This window comes from Equus asinus, chromosome 12, assembly GCF_041296235.1.
Source record: "Equus asinus isolate D_3611 breed Donkey chromosome 12, EquAss-T2T_v2, whole genome shotgun sequence".
Lineage (NCBI taxonomy): Eukaryota > Metazoa > Chordata > Mammalia > Perissodactyla > Equidae > Equus > Equus asinus.
In genome coordinates this window covers 53,858,085-53,877,564 of record NC_091801.1, presented here as the reverse complement: position 1 = coordinate 53,877,564, position 19,480 = coordinate 53,858,085, and the positions used below count along the sequence as shown (strand labels likewise).

The 19,480-nt window shown below is 31.8% G+C and overlaps 1 protein-coding gene across 13 annotated transcripts in view; it reads right to left on the bottom strand.

The window, feature by feature from the left end:
- OXR1 (oxidation resistance 1) overlaps nt 1–19,480 on the bottom strand; it is a 458,899-nt gene that overhangs the window by 49,673 nt on the left and 389,746 nt on the right. For all 13 annotated transcript variants that reach the window (XM_014855255.3, XM_014855256.3, XM_070481471.1 and 10 more), the window contains 4 exons: nt 16,994–17,076; nt 12,438–12,545; nt 11,094–11,207; nt 1,244–1,396 (listed from right to left, as the gene is read on the bottom strand). In XM_014855255.3, coding sequence (XP_014710741.1) covers nt 1,244–1,396; nt 11,094–11,207; nt 12,438–12,545; nt 16,994–17,076 — 458 coding nt within the window. The remainder of the gene's footprint in view (nt 1–1,243; nt 1,397–11,093; nt 11,208–12,437; nt 12,546–16,993; nt 17,077–19,480) is intronic.

The following is a 19,480-nucleotide window of genomic DNA, read 5'->3' as shown; positions in this document are numbered from 1 at the left end:
GAGCTTCAAAATACATGAAACAAAAACTGATAGAAATGAAAGAAGAAATGGACAAATCCACAATTATAGGTTGGTATTTCAAGAGCCTCCTGTAAATAACTGATAGAACATATAGAAAATCAGTAGGAATATAGAAGAACAACATTATCACTCAACTTAATTGACATTTATGGAATATTCTTCCCAACAGCAGCAGAATACACATTCTTTTCAGGTGCACATATAACATTTATCAAGATTTACCCACTTTGAACCATAAAACATGTTTAAATAACTTACGACTTCAAGCAGTATTATGTTCTCCAACCACATGGAGTAACATTGAAATCAATAACAGAAAGATATGCAGAAAATCCCCAAATATTTGGAAACTAACTAAGACACTCCTGAACATTCCATGAGTCCAGGTTGAAATAAAGTATTCTGAACTGAATAAAAATGAAAATACAACATACCAAGATTGTGGATGCAGTTAAAACAGTACATAGGGGCAATTTATAGCACTAAACACCTGTATTTCAAATACAACTTATGAATTATGACTATAAAGTAATGGTTATTATGTGTGACTTCTAAAGTCAGTATCATCCCATAGTTACTTTCTAAGCAATACTTGGAGTTTACTTTCCAATTCTGTGTTACTTTATTTCCTTTATCAACTGTAACTTCTTAGCTTAGAAAAGCAGCAACGTGTGATAGATAAAACATAGATTCAAACTGGGTTTGAATTCCAGCCATGAATGAGAAACCCTGGACTTATTAACCTTTTATGAAAGTTTGTTTTCCTGTGAAGAAGAAATAGGACCATCTATTTCACAGGATTACTTTGAGTTGATAGAATAATTAAAACACCTCATATAGTTTCTGGTCTATAGTAGGTAGTCAATAAACAGTAGTTGTCTTCCTTTTCATGTGTTATACTAAGTTTGTAAGAGTTAACATTCAAAATAGTGCCCATTAATGGTCATTTTATATCAGCTTTTTAAATATTCAACCAACAGCAAATTAACTGCACCTTATTGTAGTGAATCTATTCATATCACATTGCCTTTAACAACTGCAACAGACCACTAGATTATAACTTATAAGAAAGGTCCACACTAACCCAAACTAGTAGGTCCACCAATACCTTTTTTAAATATTCAAGCACTTGCTGATGTTGATGACTTAAAATGTAAATGTCAAATTGTCGTATTTTAGTAATAAATACAGCATGATTTTTTTCTAGAGTGTTATTCATTACCTTGCCCCTGGTAATATATCTGCAATTAATTTTAAGAAATTTCTCAGTAAATGCTTCTTCTTCCTCAGAAGTTGAAGATACAACTCGTGCAGGTCGAATACTAGTAAAAGTAGATGAGGGAGGTGCTTCTTTCGGGTGGACTACATCAGGATTCTTCAAGGAAAAAAAAAAAGGCACTTCAGAGAACTAAATAAAAATAAGTACATTATTAAGGCAAAATGAATAGCTTTCCCCAATAAGTGTTCTTCCTTCTCATCACATTCTGGAGGGCAGCCCAAACTATTCTTATGTAAAAAAATACAGGAAAGAATAGCACTAAAAACCTGTATTTCACATTTCATAAAGATCTTTAACACAGCTTAAACTTACATTTTCAATTATTTTTTGATGGGGATATGAATCTTCTGGAGAATGTTGAAAACTACATCTTGTACTCCCACCCTACACATACACATCACATACACATACACACACACATTCAGATGCTCTTCAATTAAACCACTGGTCCTGATAAGATTGTTTAATATATCCCTTGGGTGTTGGGAGCAGAGAAAAGGTGGAGTGCTTCTCTGTGATATTTGAGAACTCAGCAGAACCCATTCACTGGAAGAACCTTTTAAATTCTGAAGCTACGAAGAGTTTATCAATACCACTCTACAAAGTCTTAGTTAGATCACAAGTTCTCTTTTCGATGCCAGGGACCATTCTTGCAGTGAAGTCTATGGGTCTCCTTCTCAGAATGTTTTTTTGAATATTTAAAATAAAACACAGGGTTACAAAGAAAAATTATACTGAAATACAACTATCAAAACATTTTTTAAAATTGGAGATATGGATATATATATGTATGTGTGTATATATATGCTTCCTTATTAATACACTAAATAAGAAGATCTAGTGGTGACTTTGATAATTATAATTTTGAAGTAGATAGCTATAAACATTTTGTGACGTCTACAACAACTCCCAAGTGATTTGAAAATATCTGTGAGTTCTATCAGGGACAAAGTCACAAGTAAGCCTAGTGTTATTCTATAGTTTGCTGCTTAGATTCCTAATTTACAAAAAAGTTAGATTTCACTTAAAATTTTTTATATCCAACTTTACAGACCTCTTAGAACTCATAGTTCCCCCCCAATGTCAATATTCTGTACAATTAAGGAAAGTTAGACAGACGCATTTTAGTCTTTGTTTTAAATACCTCCATAGTTCAACAACAAAACAAAGAACAACCTAATCAAAAAATGGGCAGAGGATCTGAACAGACATTTTTCCAAAGAAAATATACAGATAGCCAACAGGTACATGAAAAGACGTTCAACATCACTAATTACTAGGGAAATGCCAATCAAAATTACGAGATACCACCTCACACCCTTCAGAATGGCTAGTATTAAAAAGACAAGAGGGGGCCAGACCAGTGGCATAGTGGTTAAGTTTGAGCGCTCCACTTAGGAAGCCCAGGAGTTTGCGGGTTTGTATCACAGGTGTGGACCTAGCACCACTCATTAAGTCACGCTGTGGTGGCATCTCACATAAAATAGAGGAAGGGTAGCACAGGCATTAGCTCAGGGCTAATCTTCCTCACAAAAAAGACAAGAAATAACTGTTGGAGAGGATATGGAGAAAAGGAAACCCCTCATACATCGCTGGTGGGAATGCAAACTGGTACAGCCACTATGGAAAACAGTATGGAGATTTCTCAAAAAATTAAAAACAGAAATGCCATATGATCCAGCTATCCCACTTTTGGGTATTTATCCAAAGAACATGAAAACACTAATTCAAAAACATATATGCACTCCTATGTTCATTGCAGCATTATTTACAATGGATAACGAATATGGGATATATACATACAATGGAATACCACTCAGCCATAAAAAAGACAAAATCATGCCATTTGTGACAACACGGATGGACCTTGAGGGTATTATGCTCAGCTAAATAAGTCAGACAGATAAAGACAAATACCACACGACTTCACCCATATGTGGAAGATAAACAAACACATAGATAAAGAGAACAGATTGGTAGTTTTCAGAGGGGAAGAGGGTGTGGGGAGGGCAAAAGGGGCACATATGTATGGTGATGGATAAAAACTGGAATATTGGTGGTGAATACAATGCAGTCTATACAGAAGCTGACATATAATAATGTATACCTGAAATTTACAGTTATAAACCAATACGACCTTAATAAAATAATAAATACCTCCACAAAGGCATTTCATACCTTATGAGTAAATGCACAATGCCTTATAAAATAGTTTTCATAGGAGCAAGGTTATTCATAGCTTTGAGCTAATATCTGCCACTTTGTAACTAATAATTAATAGTTCTGATTTGGTCTTTTTAAATAATAAACAAGGCTAGCTCCTCTTCATTCTCATAGACTTTGATACTTGAAAAGGGCTAACAAATTTTAACATACCTTATTCTACTCTTACAAATGGATCTATATCCTTAAACCTACATGAGGACAGAATTTTTAGACTTCGTTTCTAAATTTCATCTAACCCTCATAAACATGGGGCTGAATCCTTAGCACTTGGGCAGACACTCAACAGATACTTTTTGAAGAAAGGACAGACCAATGTAAAATACTGTAAACAACTATATTTAATATACTATGATTATATTCTTAAAAACCTAAAATGGAGTTAGATTTTAACAGTTGCATGATGCTGTTCACTCAATAATATTTATTAACAAAGTTCTCCTCAATCTATTCATTTTATTATGCAAATTAATTAATAGCTTCACACTCATTCTGTTGTCTCTGATAGTTACTACATCTAAGAGTTTTGCATCATATATAAATCCATTTAACATAGATAATTACATATTAATAAAATATTAATAGATGTTTATGAATACTTGTTATGTTTATGTGTTATATGAACCCATGTTGCCAATCAAATGAACTGGTGGGCTTAACTGCAATACCATCCCCCCTTCCTTTCAAATATTCTTGTAAACTATTATAAATGTCCAGAGGGAAAAAAAGCCAATGCAAGGCCATTGGAAGGCCTCCTGCAAGCTGGCACAAAGTTATCAACAAAGTTTGTGTATGACTGTTCAGTTACTTCCACATCCAGGTGACAACATTATCTACTATATAACCATATTATTCTCAAAAAGTGTCAAGGTACAATGTCAAATGCTTTCCTTAAATGAAGATATACCTCACTGAACAACATGATCTCTGAGGTCCCCTCAAAGTCCCAAACTCTACTACTCAGTAACTATAGCAATCCCTATTTGTCAATGTAATCCTATTAAAAAGAATACATGAGATTAGCCTAGTAAATGCTAAAAATATAGCACAAAAGAGTAAATCTTTTAAAAAAAGACCAAAGGTGTTCAGAGGAATCGTAATCAGATCTCATTATAACTTACATACATGTACATTACCCAAAGTATCAGTATCTCTGTGTCGCTGGTTTTGACTGGTATTTAGGATTCTGATTACTAATGCAGTGATTTTGAAGCTCATTTGAGTGCTTTCTGAAGCTCCTTTGTGCAATTTTGTTTTTAGCCACTATGGATGGAAAGGTCCTTAAAAATACGGAAGTATAAATATCTATCAAGCCTCAATTATTGCCCCAAATGTTCAAACGTGCAAAAGCAAAAGCATTGCTAGGATAAATGACCTAAAAAGGTTGACTCATCTTTTTTTGTACAATATGACTAAATGTTATACAATATGATTTGTATAATATTCTTATAAATAATTATCATAAACTAATTAGCAACTCTAAACTTTCCTCCCATCTTGCCTTGGCTTTATAAAGCTTTTGCCCCTTTGTGACTGAAAATATGTAGAAATGTTCTCTGATAACACATAGGTAAGGCATAGGAAGTTTGAGGAGGAAAAATCATACAGGGACAGAAATACCAACATTTATATTTATTTCATACATATATAATTTAGAAGAAAATATTTACTTTTAAAGAAGCATGTATTTCTTTATTCAACCCAGTAGATATGATAGGTGCCATGTACCTCCTATAAATTATTATGTTTAACCCCCTCTCAGAATTTATTTAAATTTCACTTCTTAAGACCAAGAATTTGAGGTTCTTAAAACCAACCTCCAGAATAAAATAAGACACAAATAAAAAATAAAACTATCAGAGTGAAGGAAAACTAAACTACAATTTAAGTGTTGTACTTAGGGCTTTGGATCTGATTGAGATTTTTAGCAGCTAGGTTAAAAACTAAGGTGGGATCAATTTTTAAATTCTAGTTATGGAAATGATGCTCCCATTTAGAACCTAGAAGAAAACACTCACTCAGTAAGTTAACCATTTCTTATTAGTAATGTTACAAACATAGGGATTTTTTCTATATAAAGAAGTGCTTTCCTAAAATCTACATAAATACAAAGCTTTACAACAAAGTCCTATTTTTTCACATATTAACCAAAAAATTCTGTTCTGAGAATATGAAGGTCTGATTAGAACGTCATCTAAAAAGTACATATTAAAAAATTACATTTTCCTAATAAATTGCTAATATTTAAATTAAGTTTAAAAGCACCAAAACTAAATTATCTAATATATAGATGCTATAATTTAGCTTTGATGCTATATACAGCATCTATATATATAGATATATCATATATAATTTACGTATTATTTATATATGTATTTAGAGTTATTTAACTTTATTATAATATGTAATACATAAGCTTATGTTTATTATAAAGTATATATATTTATATATTAAAGTTTTAGTTTAAAAGCATGAAAGTTAAAATTATGACATTTATTACATATAACAAATATATTTTATATACTATATAATTCAGTGATTTTGAACTTAAGTTTAAATATATAATATTATAGAGAGAGAGAGAGAAAGAGGAGGAGAGGTAGGGAAGGAGGGAAAGACGCATATTTGTGACTAGTTGAAGGATGGTATATGTGAGGACAATTCTTGAAACATATTCAATATTTAACTTCTTCAAACTTTCCTGATATTTCTAACTAAAATTTGTTTTAACGTCTTCTATGTCTGCTATCATAATTAATGTCTGTTTTCAGGTATACTGGTATATAACTTCAAGACGTCAATGAATTATGTGATTAGTAGGATTAAAATAGAGGGGTTTATTTTACTAGATTTCACAAATATTCCCAAGCCACTCAAACCTCTGTAAGAAATTAACTTCACTCTTCTATATATCTTCTCAACTATAAATGAAAAAAAATTCACTGAATGTCTTTTAAAAAAATCTTATTTGACTAGAGCTGGAAAATCTTCTAAAGTTCCCTTTTTCTTAGAAAATAAAGGAGATGAAATTCTATAATATAAATTAGATTCTATAAAATAAATTTTGTAATTTTCTTGTAATTTTATAACAGGCAATGTTATGGGTTGTGTCACTCAAGAAGATATGCTGAAGTCCTAACCCCAAGTACCTCAGAATGTGACCTTATTTGGAAATAGGGTTTCTACAGATGAAATTAGTTAAGCTAAGGTCATACAGGAGGAGTAGGGTGGCCCTTTAATCCAAATAACTGGTTTCCTTATATGAAGAGAAGACCACTACGTGAAGACACAACACAGAGAGAAAGCCTTGTGACTACAAAGGCAGAAACTGGAGTGATCTAACAAGCTAAGGAATGCCAAGGATTGCAGGCAAACACCAGAAGCCAGAAGAGGCAAGGAAGGATTCCTTGGGGCCAACAGCTTGATTCCAGACTTCTAGCCTTCAGAACCGTGAGATAAATTTCTGGTTTAAATCCACCCATTTTGTGATCCTTTATTATGGTAGCCCCAGGAAACTAATATAGGCAACTAATACTTTTTTAAGTTATATAAAGAGAAGAACAACATATTAAAAAGTCCAGAGAATCTGAAATGCTGGGGGTAAAAGAAAAGCAATGCTTTTGTTCACCTTTTAGTCATTTTAAATAATATTTCTGAATTATCTGCTATACTTTTATTTTTGCTTTGGTGAAGCAAAAATTTCCTACATTACTTACACACAGTTCTTTATTACAAACTTTCTACTTTTCATAATTTGTGACATATTTTTAGGTTGTATGTCACAGAGAATCTGTACTGCTAGTCCTCACCATTTCATCAATGAGGCAGTTCAAAAAGTGGTTAAGAACACAACACAATCTGGACATAGACTATCAGGGTTTAAACCTCAGCACTATCACTCATTAACTATGTGATCATGTGTAAATTGCTCATTCTCCTCTCTATGCCTTAGTTTCCTCTCTTTTTAAGTATAATAGTAGCTATAGCAGCATTATCGCAGACTATGCTTAAAAAGATCCTTTTCGTGTGCCCAAGCTCTATTGCTACTTTATATATTTTCCTTCTGTAAGACCTTCTATGCACTGCAAAGACTCTTAATAGTATTTTTCCAAAATTATATTTTCTTACCACCATATATGCAATCCAATTGTTATAAGTATTCTACTTTTCTTATGATCTTTTAGATTTATTAGATAGAGTATACTGAAGATCTTAAAGAGAATACAACATCCTTCATTGGAGTACATTAACATAATAAGCATAAATAAAAACTATTTCAAATTATTTCGTTTTTCCACATTACTTATTTTAAACAGTTTTCCTCTGAATTTCATCCTGAAGATATCACACTAGTAGTTTTCGCCCAAAAAGGCATTATTATGAGAATTTTTAAGGTGCAGAGAGGAGAAACCAAAGGAGGTAAAACAAACAAACAAAAGGGTTCTATATTTATAAAATGTTAGATTTAAAGAGTCTTACAAGAAGATGATAGTGCAAGGTGGCAGCTATTACTACACTTACTTATAATGATTAAATATTACTTATCTCTTATTTATTGAGCAGTAGTAATGTTTGAGTTATAAGTCTCCAGCTATGAAGTGGTAATAAAGAACATAGGCTCTGGACCCAGACTACTTGGGTTGGAATTCTAACTCAACTGCCAGCTAACTGCATGATCTTAAACACAAATTACTTAATCTCTTTCCCTCAGTTTCCTTGTCTATAAACTAAATACTGTATTGGTCAGGTACTGGAAGAAACAGAGGGCACACGAAATTGAATAATTCTAAGAGAGTTTAATAATAGAAATATTTACAAAAGTATGCACTGTATCTGAAAATCTAGGGCAAATAGCAACAGAGGCTTCATTATCATGCGTAGGCCTACAGAGGTAAGGAGGAGAAGCAGATGCCTAAACCTAGAGACAGACAGGGTTCTGTGGAAAGGGTTGTCTGACAGGAGATGAGACGTTGAAGAATGTAGCCACTCTGGGGTGACCTTGTAGGGAGGGAGCTAGCTCAATAAATATGCCCCTGCTTCCTCATTTCCTCTGATCTTCTGCCAATGCTCTTGCAAGGCAAAAACCAACAGAAGCAAAAGGTCAAGGGAGCCAATTAATGTCTATTGCCCAAAGGAGGATAGAGAAGGGTGTAGAACGGATCTAGAGGGGAAAACAAAGACAGCCAGGCCAAGTGCTTCTCTCATAAGTTTGACATTAAGCCTAAATAATACTACTTTTAAAGTGCTTAGAATTATAACTGACACATAGTAAATTTTAGCAATTTATCATTTATCTACTCTCACTTTGGTTTTACCTCCTTCTATGTTTCCTCACTAATATGTGAAGAAAAAACACGGAAAAAATTGTTTGACCCTGGAAATCTAGAAGATAATATTTTTATGTAAAAATAAATTATTTAAAAAACCACTGCAATCCTTTATGCTAAAAAACCCAGGAATATGAAATTTTAGCCTCACAGGTAACCCACTACAAAGCTGAAAATTCAGAAAACCTATCGGTGACTAATAGACATACAAATGGAAAACTTTGAGGAAAAACATATAACGACAATGCTAATAAACATTATTTTAATTAATATAATACAAATATGAATTATATCTAATTAAACATAAGATGCTTGCTTCTAAGGGACTTATAGGTAGAAAAGGAGAAATAAATCCAATAATTGCAATACAGAGATAGAAGCACTTGAGATATGTAGAGAGTTATATAGGGCTATTATCTTGGAGTCTAGTAATGAATATATTTCTAGGCAAAAAAAAAAATACAACTAAAGTTTAAAAAAATACAACTAAAGTTTATAGCATTCTGTTTAGTCATTATTTCCTAACTACTGCCCACAATTAGAAAGCAGGTGATGGCTATCATCTGGGTAGAGGGAACTTCAAGAGTTCTTAGGTGTCTTACCTTTTTCCTGGATCCATCTCAGGGAGAAAGAATTTATTCATATGACTGGTTATATTAAAGAATACTTTCTGGGTCATCTTTGACAGCAGCTGAGTCACTGCAGGTTAAAAGGTCATTCATGTGGCTGCTTTATTCTCTCCTTCTCTTTCACCAATATGGCAAAAGTGAAGAAGAGAATATTTTCACATAGGAGGAGGCCTGGCCTTGTTGCTTCCTTGGAGCTTCAGCACTCTCTTCTCTTTGATCTTTCAATAAAGCCAGTTGGTAGGCAAACTTGGGTTAAAGCTCAAGGAAAGAAAGGGCTCCACAGGTTTCTAGTCAGGCAAAATGCTACAGTCTAGCTTTTAATTCTCCTTTAGGGTTTGAAACACAGCTAAATTAACCTAAGGCTATACTGCTCTCCTTTATCGTTGCCTCTTAGGAGTACATCTCTTCGTAAGTCCCATGGAAAATGGCATGGCCATGTTCAAAAAGGTATTCTTGCATCATTTGGTCCAGCAATACCTATCATTAGAACCTGACATCATTTGTCATCAATGATGAGGATAAATGTAATATATTCCTTTCACATGACTGCATTCTAAAGTACAGCATTGTCACATTTATACAGATAAGATATCCAACAAATAAACATTTGAAAAAGACCCCACTTGGCTCTCTCTCTCTCTCATACACACAAACACACAAATACATACACAAATACACAGAAAAAAATCCTCGGGCAAGAAGAAAAATAGTTATCAATAATATGTACTTCACAAAAAAAGTGGAACTAGTCTAAATACTAGAGTTTAGAAACTAATAATGCCTAATAATTTGTAGGCAAATTAATATTAATACTTTGTGCTTTGTTACCAGTGTGCTATGTGATATTCTAAACTGTGAGTGCAAACCGGGGCAGAGAAAAAAAGGATGTCTCCTAAAGTCAGCAGAGCAACATAGAAGAATCCCACAGGAGTCTAGCCATTTAATGGAGAAATAGCCTTTCATATGTAAACACAATTGTTAGGTCATTATGAAAACAGGAAATGATAATTATTAATTTATACAGAAAAGGCACAAAAAATGTAACTCCTTTCAGAGATTTTTTAATGAAAATAATTCAAGAAAGTATGGTTCTTTGAAATTCATTTGTAAAATGTAACTTATCGAGAATGTTTTCATTCCTTAAAAATGTTAGATAAATTAATCCACTATTAATTACTCAGAATATTCAGAAGAATGACTAAGATGATGACAAATTATTTTTTAAAAGGCAGTGTATCAAAGATGAACTCAGTTCTAAGTACTATATAAATATTCACAGAAACTAAAATAAAAATCACATTGAACATGGACTTCATATCATGATACTTTCAAGTTTGTTAGATAAAACTCATCTTTAGTTAATACATTATTTATAAGAGAAAGTTGATGAATATCTTTCGATAACCACCATCACCAATAGTAAGTCAATTGAAGCTGCCTGGTTTAAATGAGAATGCTTCACTCTAAAAACTGGGATTTACAAATTTAAGTAACAAAATAAAAAGTAAAAAATTTCTTTCTAACCATAGTAAAAGTAGGATAAAAAAACCATGATGATATATACATATACAGTGAGATTTCTTCAAGCTATCTTTGAAAAGCAAGGATACGTACAGTGGTCTTATCAAATTCAGCCTCAGACGATGTTGGTGACAGAGGACTTATGGGGCTTAGAGATGGAGAGCTCTCAACACTGGAGACATAGTCAGGATCAGGAACATATAAAACCTGTAAGAAAACGTTCACACAGGATTCAGTAAAACTGAAATATTAAACAGATGGTGTTCTATAAACAAGTACCATTAACAAAGACCTTCAGCAATAAATAGAAAAAATAAAAATCTTCAAATTAAAAGAATATTTCTCACCATAATAATTCTAACAAAGTAAGAAAAAGACATTTAAATTCAATTTAGACAAGTTGGATAATATATACTGGATAATACATACTGTCAGGGAAGGGTGGGAAAAAAATAATTCTCATACACTGTGGGTGTTCCTCGTATAGGACAATCTGGCAATAGCTAGCAAAATCTAAAATGCACATATCCTTTAACTCAGCAAATTTACTTCTAGGACTTTACAGAAATACCTGCATATAAAGAAAAAGAGATATGTACAACAGTGTTCCCTACAGTAATGTTTACAACAGCAAAAGAGCAGAAACAGCCTGAAGCTTATTGTGCCTAAGCAATAATTTCTATCAATACAGTGCTACACTATACACACATGAAAAAGTCTGAGATCAAGTTGTGCTTAAGTAGAACATTTTCCAAGAATCAAAATTCAATTTAAAAAAAAAGGCTAGAATATTTCTGGAAGGGGATACAAATTGATAACTGTGGTTGCTTCTAGAAAAGGAACCTGGAAGTCTGAGATACGATAACTTACCTCTAAAAATTAATTTTATCTATCATGTACTGCTTTGAATATTTTAAAAAGCTCTTTAAAACTGTATTTGAAAAGACAATACACAATTATTTTCAATATGTATTAAGAAAAATTTGGATTGGGGCCGGCCCCATGGCATAATGGTTAAGCTTGCGTGCTCTGCTTCAGGGGCCTTGGGTTCACCGGTTTGGATCCTGGGCATGGACCTACACATCACTCATCAAGCCATGCTGTGGCAGCATCCCACATATAAAATAGAGTAAGATTGGCAAAGATATTAGCTCAGCAACAATCTTTCTCAAGCAAAAAGGGTAGGATTGGAAGCAGATGTTAGCTCAGGGCCAATCTTCCTCATAAAAAAAAGAAAGAAAGAAAAGAAAAAAATAAAAATTCATGTGGATATAAGTGACAGTTAATTTTCTCTTCTAGAGGCAATATGATTTGTTCAAAGCATGCAGAAAAACCATTCTTCTTAAGTTTTCTATATTGTTATCTATACTGCAATGCATACTTTCTGTCTTGCTACTTAATGATTCTAAACACCAATGCATTAAAAAACATATATACCTGTCCAGTAACAACTGCTCGGGAGAATAACTTATTTAACTGAACAAGTTCGTTGGGCGTTGTATCAAATTTCAGGGCTATACTATTCAAAGAATCCCTTGATTCAACCTGTTTAAAAGAAAAAATAAATTATTTTAACCTGTTAAAACAGAAAAAGTAAACTATGAGGTTTGATGATCATTAATATGTCTATGGAGCAATTTACATTTGATTAATAAGGGATATTTTCATCTTTGGAGATGAAATAACGAGAAATTCTGTGTTTTGTTAGTAAATGGTCTCAACCTATTACGATACAGAGTATATGCTTTATCACAAGACATCACAATTACATGTGGGCCTCTACTTCAAACAATTTCAAAATACAAAATATAATTTACAAAATACAAACAAGTGATTTTTATTTTACAAAGGCTTTAAATCAATACACTATTCTTTTAAATAGTTTCTAAAACTTATGCAACTTCTGGAAACATACAATTTCATTTTAGCGAAGTATGCCTATATTAAACTTAAAACGCTATTTCTAACGATCTTTATGTATATATTCTGGTATTTAAATGTATAAATTAGAACACATATTTGAACCAAAGTTGAGTAATTGGTTTCTGAATAGTCAGTATATTGTAATGATCATATTTATAGAAATCTTAAGTCATGGGATTTTTCCAATTATCCTGAAGGAAAAAGTAATCTGATCAATCAATATATTCTTTTAGAGTCCTCTATACATAGGCATTATGAGAGTTCTGTAGAGAATAAAATTAAGTGCAACTAAGTCATTTGTATGCAAGGGATTTACAACCTAGTTGGAAAATAAGAAACACAAAAACGCTTATATAAAAGACGAAAAGCAATTTAAATAAAACAACAAATGCAATAAAAGTTTTGAGTATGGAAAGAGCACCATATTTGTTCCAAATTGTCCAGGAGAGACTTTATAGGAAAGATTTAAAGCTAGATTTTGAAGAAGAGGTAGGAATTTTGAGAAGCAGAGAGAAAGAAAAGAACATTCAAAGTGAAGACAAGAGAACTGACATGTTAGGAGACAGAAAAGTACAAAACACATTTGTGGGATACTATCTCTTCCTCCCAAACCATCCAGAGTATACTTATGAATTTAGGATTTTAGGAAGGCGAGAAACTAAAAAGAATGAGATTGAAAGCATATTCAGAATTAGGCTATAGAAGATTTTAAAGGTCAGAAAAAGTAGATATGTATGTGGGTGTAACAAACAATGAATATATATATATTTTTAATGGTCCTGTAAAACCAAATTTATGCCAAATACATGGGTTAATAATCTATCTGTGCTTCCTTCCTTCTGTGCAAACTTCCCCATCTATCCAATAAGATGATATATCATCTACCTTATTGAGATAATATATGTAAAAGTTCTCTGTAAACAAATTTATTTTGCAGTAACATCTGTAAGTTTACAAAGTATTTTCATATTAATTACTACACATTTTACCCTCACAAAGACCCTATTAAATGAGGTGATGAAGGTAATAAAAAACATTAACGTTTATAAAGCAAGTAAGTTACATGGCCGGAGTGGCATCTTAGATTAGTGGCAACAGGTCTAGTATTAAGGGGACAAGAGAATGGATGCAGAAGATCCAATGTAATACTACTGCTGTAGATCAGATTTAAGATAATCAAAATGTAAAGAAAGAGATGAACGTGTAAGATTTTTAAGTAAGACTCAAGAGAAAACACTCACGGATTGAAGGAAGTTGTGACGATGGTAGTAGTAGAAGTAGATAAGGGGAGCAAATGTTAATGAGCAACTGATGCTGAATCCCAAAATTCTAACCTGGATGAATAACAGACTGAAGGGAAATGGAAATAAGAAAATTGAGCACTAGGCAAGGATGCAGAAGGAACTGGTATGAGGTTTGCCTCAAATTGTTAAATATGAAGTGATAGTAGGAAACGTAAGCATCTAGAAAGGTAGGAATAGCAAAGTTTGGGTCTCACTCCACATAATTTATATAGTAAACTTCTTAAGCTCTCCAAGTAATGGAATGTAAATGGACAAGTGAAAACAAACAAGAGAGGACTCACATTTGGAATCAAGAAGAGCAGAACAGCCAACAAAGGAGACAGGCAAAATGATAGCAGTAACACCAGGGCAATGAATCATAATGATAGCCATATGTAGTACAATTAGTTTCAAAAACAAACAGAGAAAGGAGGGGAGGATATAATCAAAGAAATAATGGCTATTTTCCAGAATTTATGAATGATATGATTCCTTAGACTGAAGAAACAAGATAAGCAAGATAAAAATTTGTCTGAATCTAGACTTATTATAATGGCACTGCAGAACTGTAAAGACAAGGAGGAAACTTCAAAAACAATCTAAAAAAAGAATAAAGACCGCCTAGAAATGAACAAAAATAAAAAGGCAACAGAGGGACATAAGACAGTGGATTATATACTTAAACTGCTGACAGAAAGTAACTGCCAACCTAATAATCTACAGACAGCTCAACAACCAGGAATGAGGGTGCAATGAAGACTTTTCAGACATTGCCTGATTATCCATTCACAGTTCCTGAGAGAACTATTAAAGGACCTTAAGAAGAAAAGTAAAACCACAAAGAAGGAACAATGAGCAGGAAGCAACAACAAAGAAAAGACTGCTGGGTTTGATAATTAAAAAATCATTAGTGACCTTGGAGAAAGATTTTTCAGTAGAAAAGTATAGGGATATTACATTAACTAGGAAGAAAATGATAATGTATAGCATTTTCAAGGTCTACTTTTCCTACTGAAAGTGATTTTACAATTAAAAACAGTATGTGTGCATGCATATATATACACACACATATTATGATTTTAACTTTAAAGCTACCTAAAATACAAACTAATTTATACTATATTTAGGGGGTCTGGAAATACATTTAAGCTACATCATAAATATTTTAGAACAAAGACAGTTTGAGAGTACTTTGTGATAGTAAATATTTTATTTTAAGAGAAATATAGGGAAATATTTTCCTAAACACAAAAATCATGTTTTATATGAAGATTTTACAAATTATAATAAGAACAGAATATAAGACAATAATATCTCACTCAGTTTTACAATCATATTTGTTTCTTTCTTTTAGAATTTGGCATAAGGAATATAACAAAGAATTAAAAAAATAAAGCTTAAACAAAGAGTGCTAGAAGATGTTTTATAACCTTTTTGATCAATACTTGATTATTTCTCAAGGCTCAATCATAACATTAAGAAAAAAATACTCTCAAGTTTCAATTAACTTTCCACTATAAATAATGGTCCTTAAGTTGAATTTAATTTTGCTTCAGGTAACGCAAGTTCTATTGAATTACAATAAAAGAATGGTAAACTCCTGAATTTAAAACTAACTAAACTTTTACAGTTCTTCACAATCACATGATTACATGTGTAGATAACATCTTATGCCTCATGCCTATAATCTTATGCCTTAATAATAAACGCTAATGAATACATTAAATTATATTACCCAATATTTTACTGTTTGAACATATTTTCTCAATTTCTCAATCATGCAGAGAGGGTACAAGCACACTCAATTTAAGTTTATAACATGCTTTAAGAAGAAATTCTTTTGATAGTAGTAAATATAATTCTACCCTAAACTACATGGTTCCTAACCTTTTTAAATACTTAAAATCTCGAATTGTCAATTATACAGTATAGGAAAACAAGTATAACTCAAAGTTTTGAAAATTTGTTCAATTTTAAGGATTCATGGAAAATAAGACTCAAATCAAGACTGCTTCATGATGACACAAATGCATAAATTGTTTAAAATTGCTATTTCCTTCTTAATACAGTTATATTACACAAACAATTAGAAAAACACAAAATAATACAAAATTGAGCCCAGCTAAAAAAATTGCTTTAGAACATGTTAACACTATCTAAATAAACAATACATACATTTAATAAAAGAAGCAGTACACTACAGACTAAAGTTAATTTCTCACTTCAATTTTTCATAGTATCCAGAAACGTGAAAAGCTGACTCCAGGGAGATTTGAGGATAGAACATAGGAGAAAGCCCCATTTTCAGAGCTAAATAAACTTAGGTATAAATCACTGCAAATAATCTAATGTGAGAGGTTATTCTGGAATATTAATATCAACTTATTTTTTAAGTCTTCTGTCTGCCATTTTCATTATCATTAGCACTTCCGGGAATATAATTAAGACCACATTTTTAAAAAACTACTTTCCTAAAAGCCTGACCTAATAAAAATTATTGGAACACAGGAACTTTGACTCCCAGTAAATTATCATCTATGTTAAGCTGAATTTGCTGGAATAACTATCATTGTATCACACAATAAAATTTCTAAAAATCCTAAAAATCCTAAAATATAATCAAGAACTCAAGTATTATTATTAATAAAAAAGTTATCAAAAGTGAAGCACAGATTTTTTAAAATAAGGCAATTAATAACCCCTGTCTTATTTATAGTATAAACAAAGAATGTCCAAAATAAGACTATTGCAAAGATAAATCAGCTTTTTCAAAAGCAAATAACTTACAGCATACTCAATAGTGCCTTTAGGTTTCTGAAAAGACATTCGTCTCCCATCTTTCTTGTCTAGGGTCTTCTTTTGGCCAGTGTCTGAAAAAAAAAGATGAGGTAAAACTCCTATTAAATTCATTTTCCTTTCAGAGTAATGTCAAAGACTGCTAAACAGAGCTCATTGGGCACATATCTACTAGATCTACCAGTAATAACAGTTTGTTCCCTGGGGTTCTCGGCTCTAAAATACAACCAACACTGGAAAAAAGCAAATGTACTTCCTCTCTGCCTGTTTTAGGAACTGACCAGTATGAAACACTATAATAACTAGAAGTCAATTCAAAACATAGTAACTGTCAACAGAAAGGAAGTTATTAAAAACTAAATTATGGATCATTTCTTTCAACACATCTAACTCAATTATAATAAACTATATTTGAAGATATATATTATTATTATTATTAACCAAACCAAGTCTGAAAAATGTATCAGCAGTCCTCACAGGAGAAAATATTTATATTTCTACAATCATAGTTAAAGACAGAATCTTCTCTATGGAATTATTTTAAATTATTAAATTCCTTTTTTATATACCATGAAGTAAAATAAGATATGCTTCCATATATAAACACACGTTTGTGTATTTCATCTCAAATAAAGTGTCAACTATTTTTCACTTGCTTATCAAGACACTTCACTTGAACACGTCATTATCATCAAGATTATGCTATGTGTTTCAGTTTAAATTTTGCATTAGTGTTAACTTTCTCATCTATAGTTCATGTAACAATGATTGCACTGAATTGAAAAAATACTACTCCTATTTAGACAATTTAGAATGATTAAAATCAATCTCTAAAAAACTAATAAAAACCTAAACCTTCAAGATAGTAAACATAGCAAAATGCTATATTCACTCCCAACATTTTATAAGATTAAAACGATAGTGTTCAAAGAAAACATTAGTTCTACCTAAACCCAAATAAACTAGAAATTATCTAGTTCATTGTTCTCCTCCTATCTAATCTTAATTGACATTTTGACCATGCTAGAATTTGTTTATATGTACCTAATTAGCTCAGTTGGGTGCATGGTTCTAATGAAGCACTAATAATAAAAGAAAATAACATTAATAATCAAGTTTGAATCCCAAAAAAGTCAGTTGACTCTGCAATGCTTAAAACAGCTGTCCTAAAACATTCGTGATCACCCAGGCTAAACCAAGTCTCTGTTATCAATCACATAACATCTTTATGTCTCCTTCATAACATTTGGCACAGTTATAAGTTTCTTTTTTAAATCTCGTCCACTAAACTGTAATCTACAAAACACTATGCTTGCTTTGTTTCACAATGCCGCCTTGGCTCCTAACAAAAGGTCTGACACACGGCAAGCATCCAATTTGAATGCACTAATGTTCTGAAGCAACAACCTGACTGTATCTAGAACTTCCACAATTCTTATAAATTGGCATTAATTTTTCCATAAAGAAAAGTATGCATAGAATTATGGTTCAGCCATTACAACTCTGGGGGAAAAAAAAACATGTATATGAATATCCTACTTTTATATCCTAAATATTTAAAGAACTCTTAAAAACTGAGGGGAAAAAAAATGAAAACTCACGAAAATAGGCAAAAGATATGATCAGACTATTCACAAGGGGATGTAAAAATGGCCCTTAAACATATAAAAATATGTTCAATCTAACTCATAATTAGAGAAATGAAAATTTAAACTACACTGAAATACCATCTTACCTACCAGATTGGAAAAAATTCACAAGCTTGACTATATACTGTTTGGCTGTAGAAAAAGAGGCATTCTTCTACATTTACAGCGGGAATGCAAAATGGTACAATTCTTATGGAAAGAAATACTACTTTTGCTTATCGCTATATTCTAACTTTTCTCCATTGAATAGCATATATTTAAATTTGATTTTCTAATAATAAAACATTAAAACTATTTTAAAATAAAGTTTTAAATAGTAATTTAGTTCTGCTATTTCATAAATAGCAGAGGGAGCCAAAAACACTTTCCTCATTTTGCAATTTAAACTTCTTAAGCGATGCAAAATACAATTATAGACTACTTTTAACTAATAAAATACATCTCTCCTTAATTGATTTTAGGAGTTACCATTAGTCTACATTTACTCTGCCTAACATTAGTTTCTCAATCTCAAGAGTTCATTAAACATTTAACCACAATCAAGTTTGCAATTGCTCTATCGTTTTTAAGAGTGCGCCATGGAGCGAAGTTCAGAGCAAGAAAACTAATATAACAGCTTTCCACAGTTGAAAGTTTGAAACAAATTGAAAATATTCACTCTAATAACCTAAAATTATAAAATATTTTGTAACAATTTTTATAAAATAGTTCTAAATTTTAATTACCAATATTAAAACATTTATTCATAAATATAAGTACCAAAGCACAATGAAATAAACTGATCATTCTCTTCTATCAATATGAAAATACAATCACAAAGTCACAATAT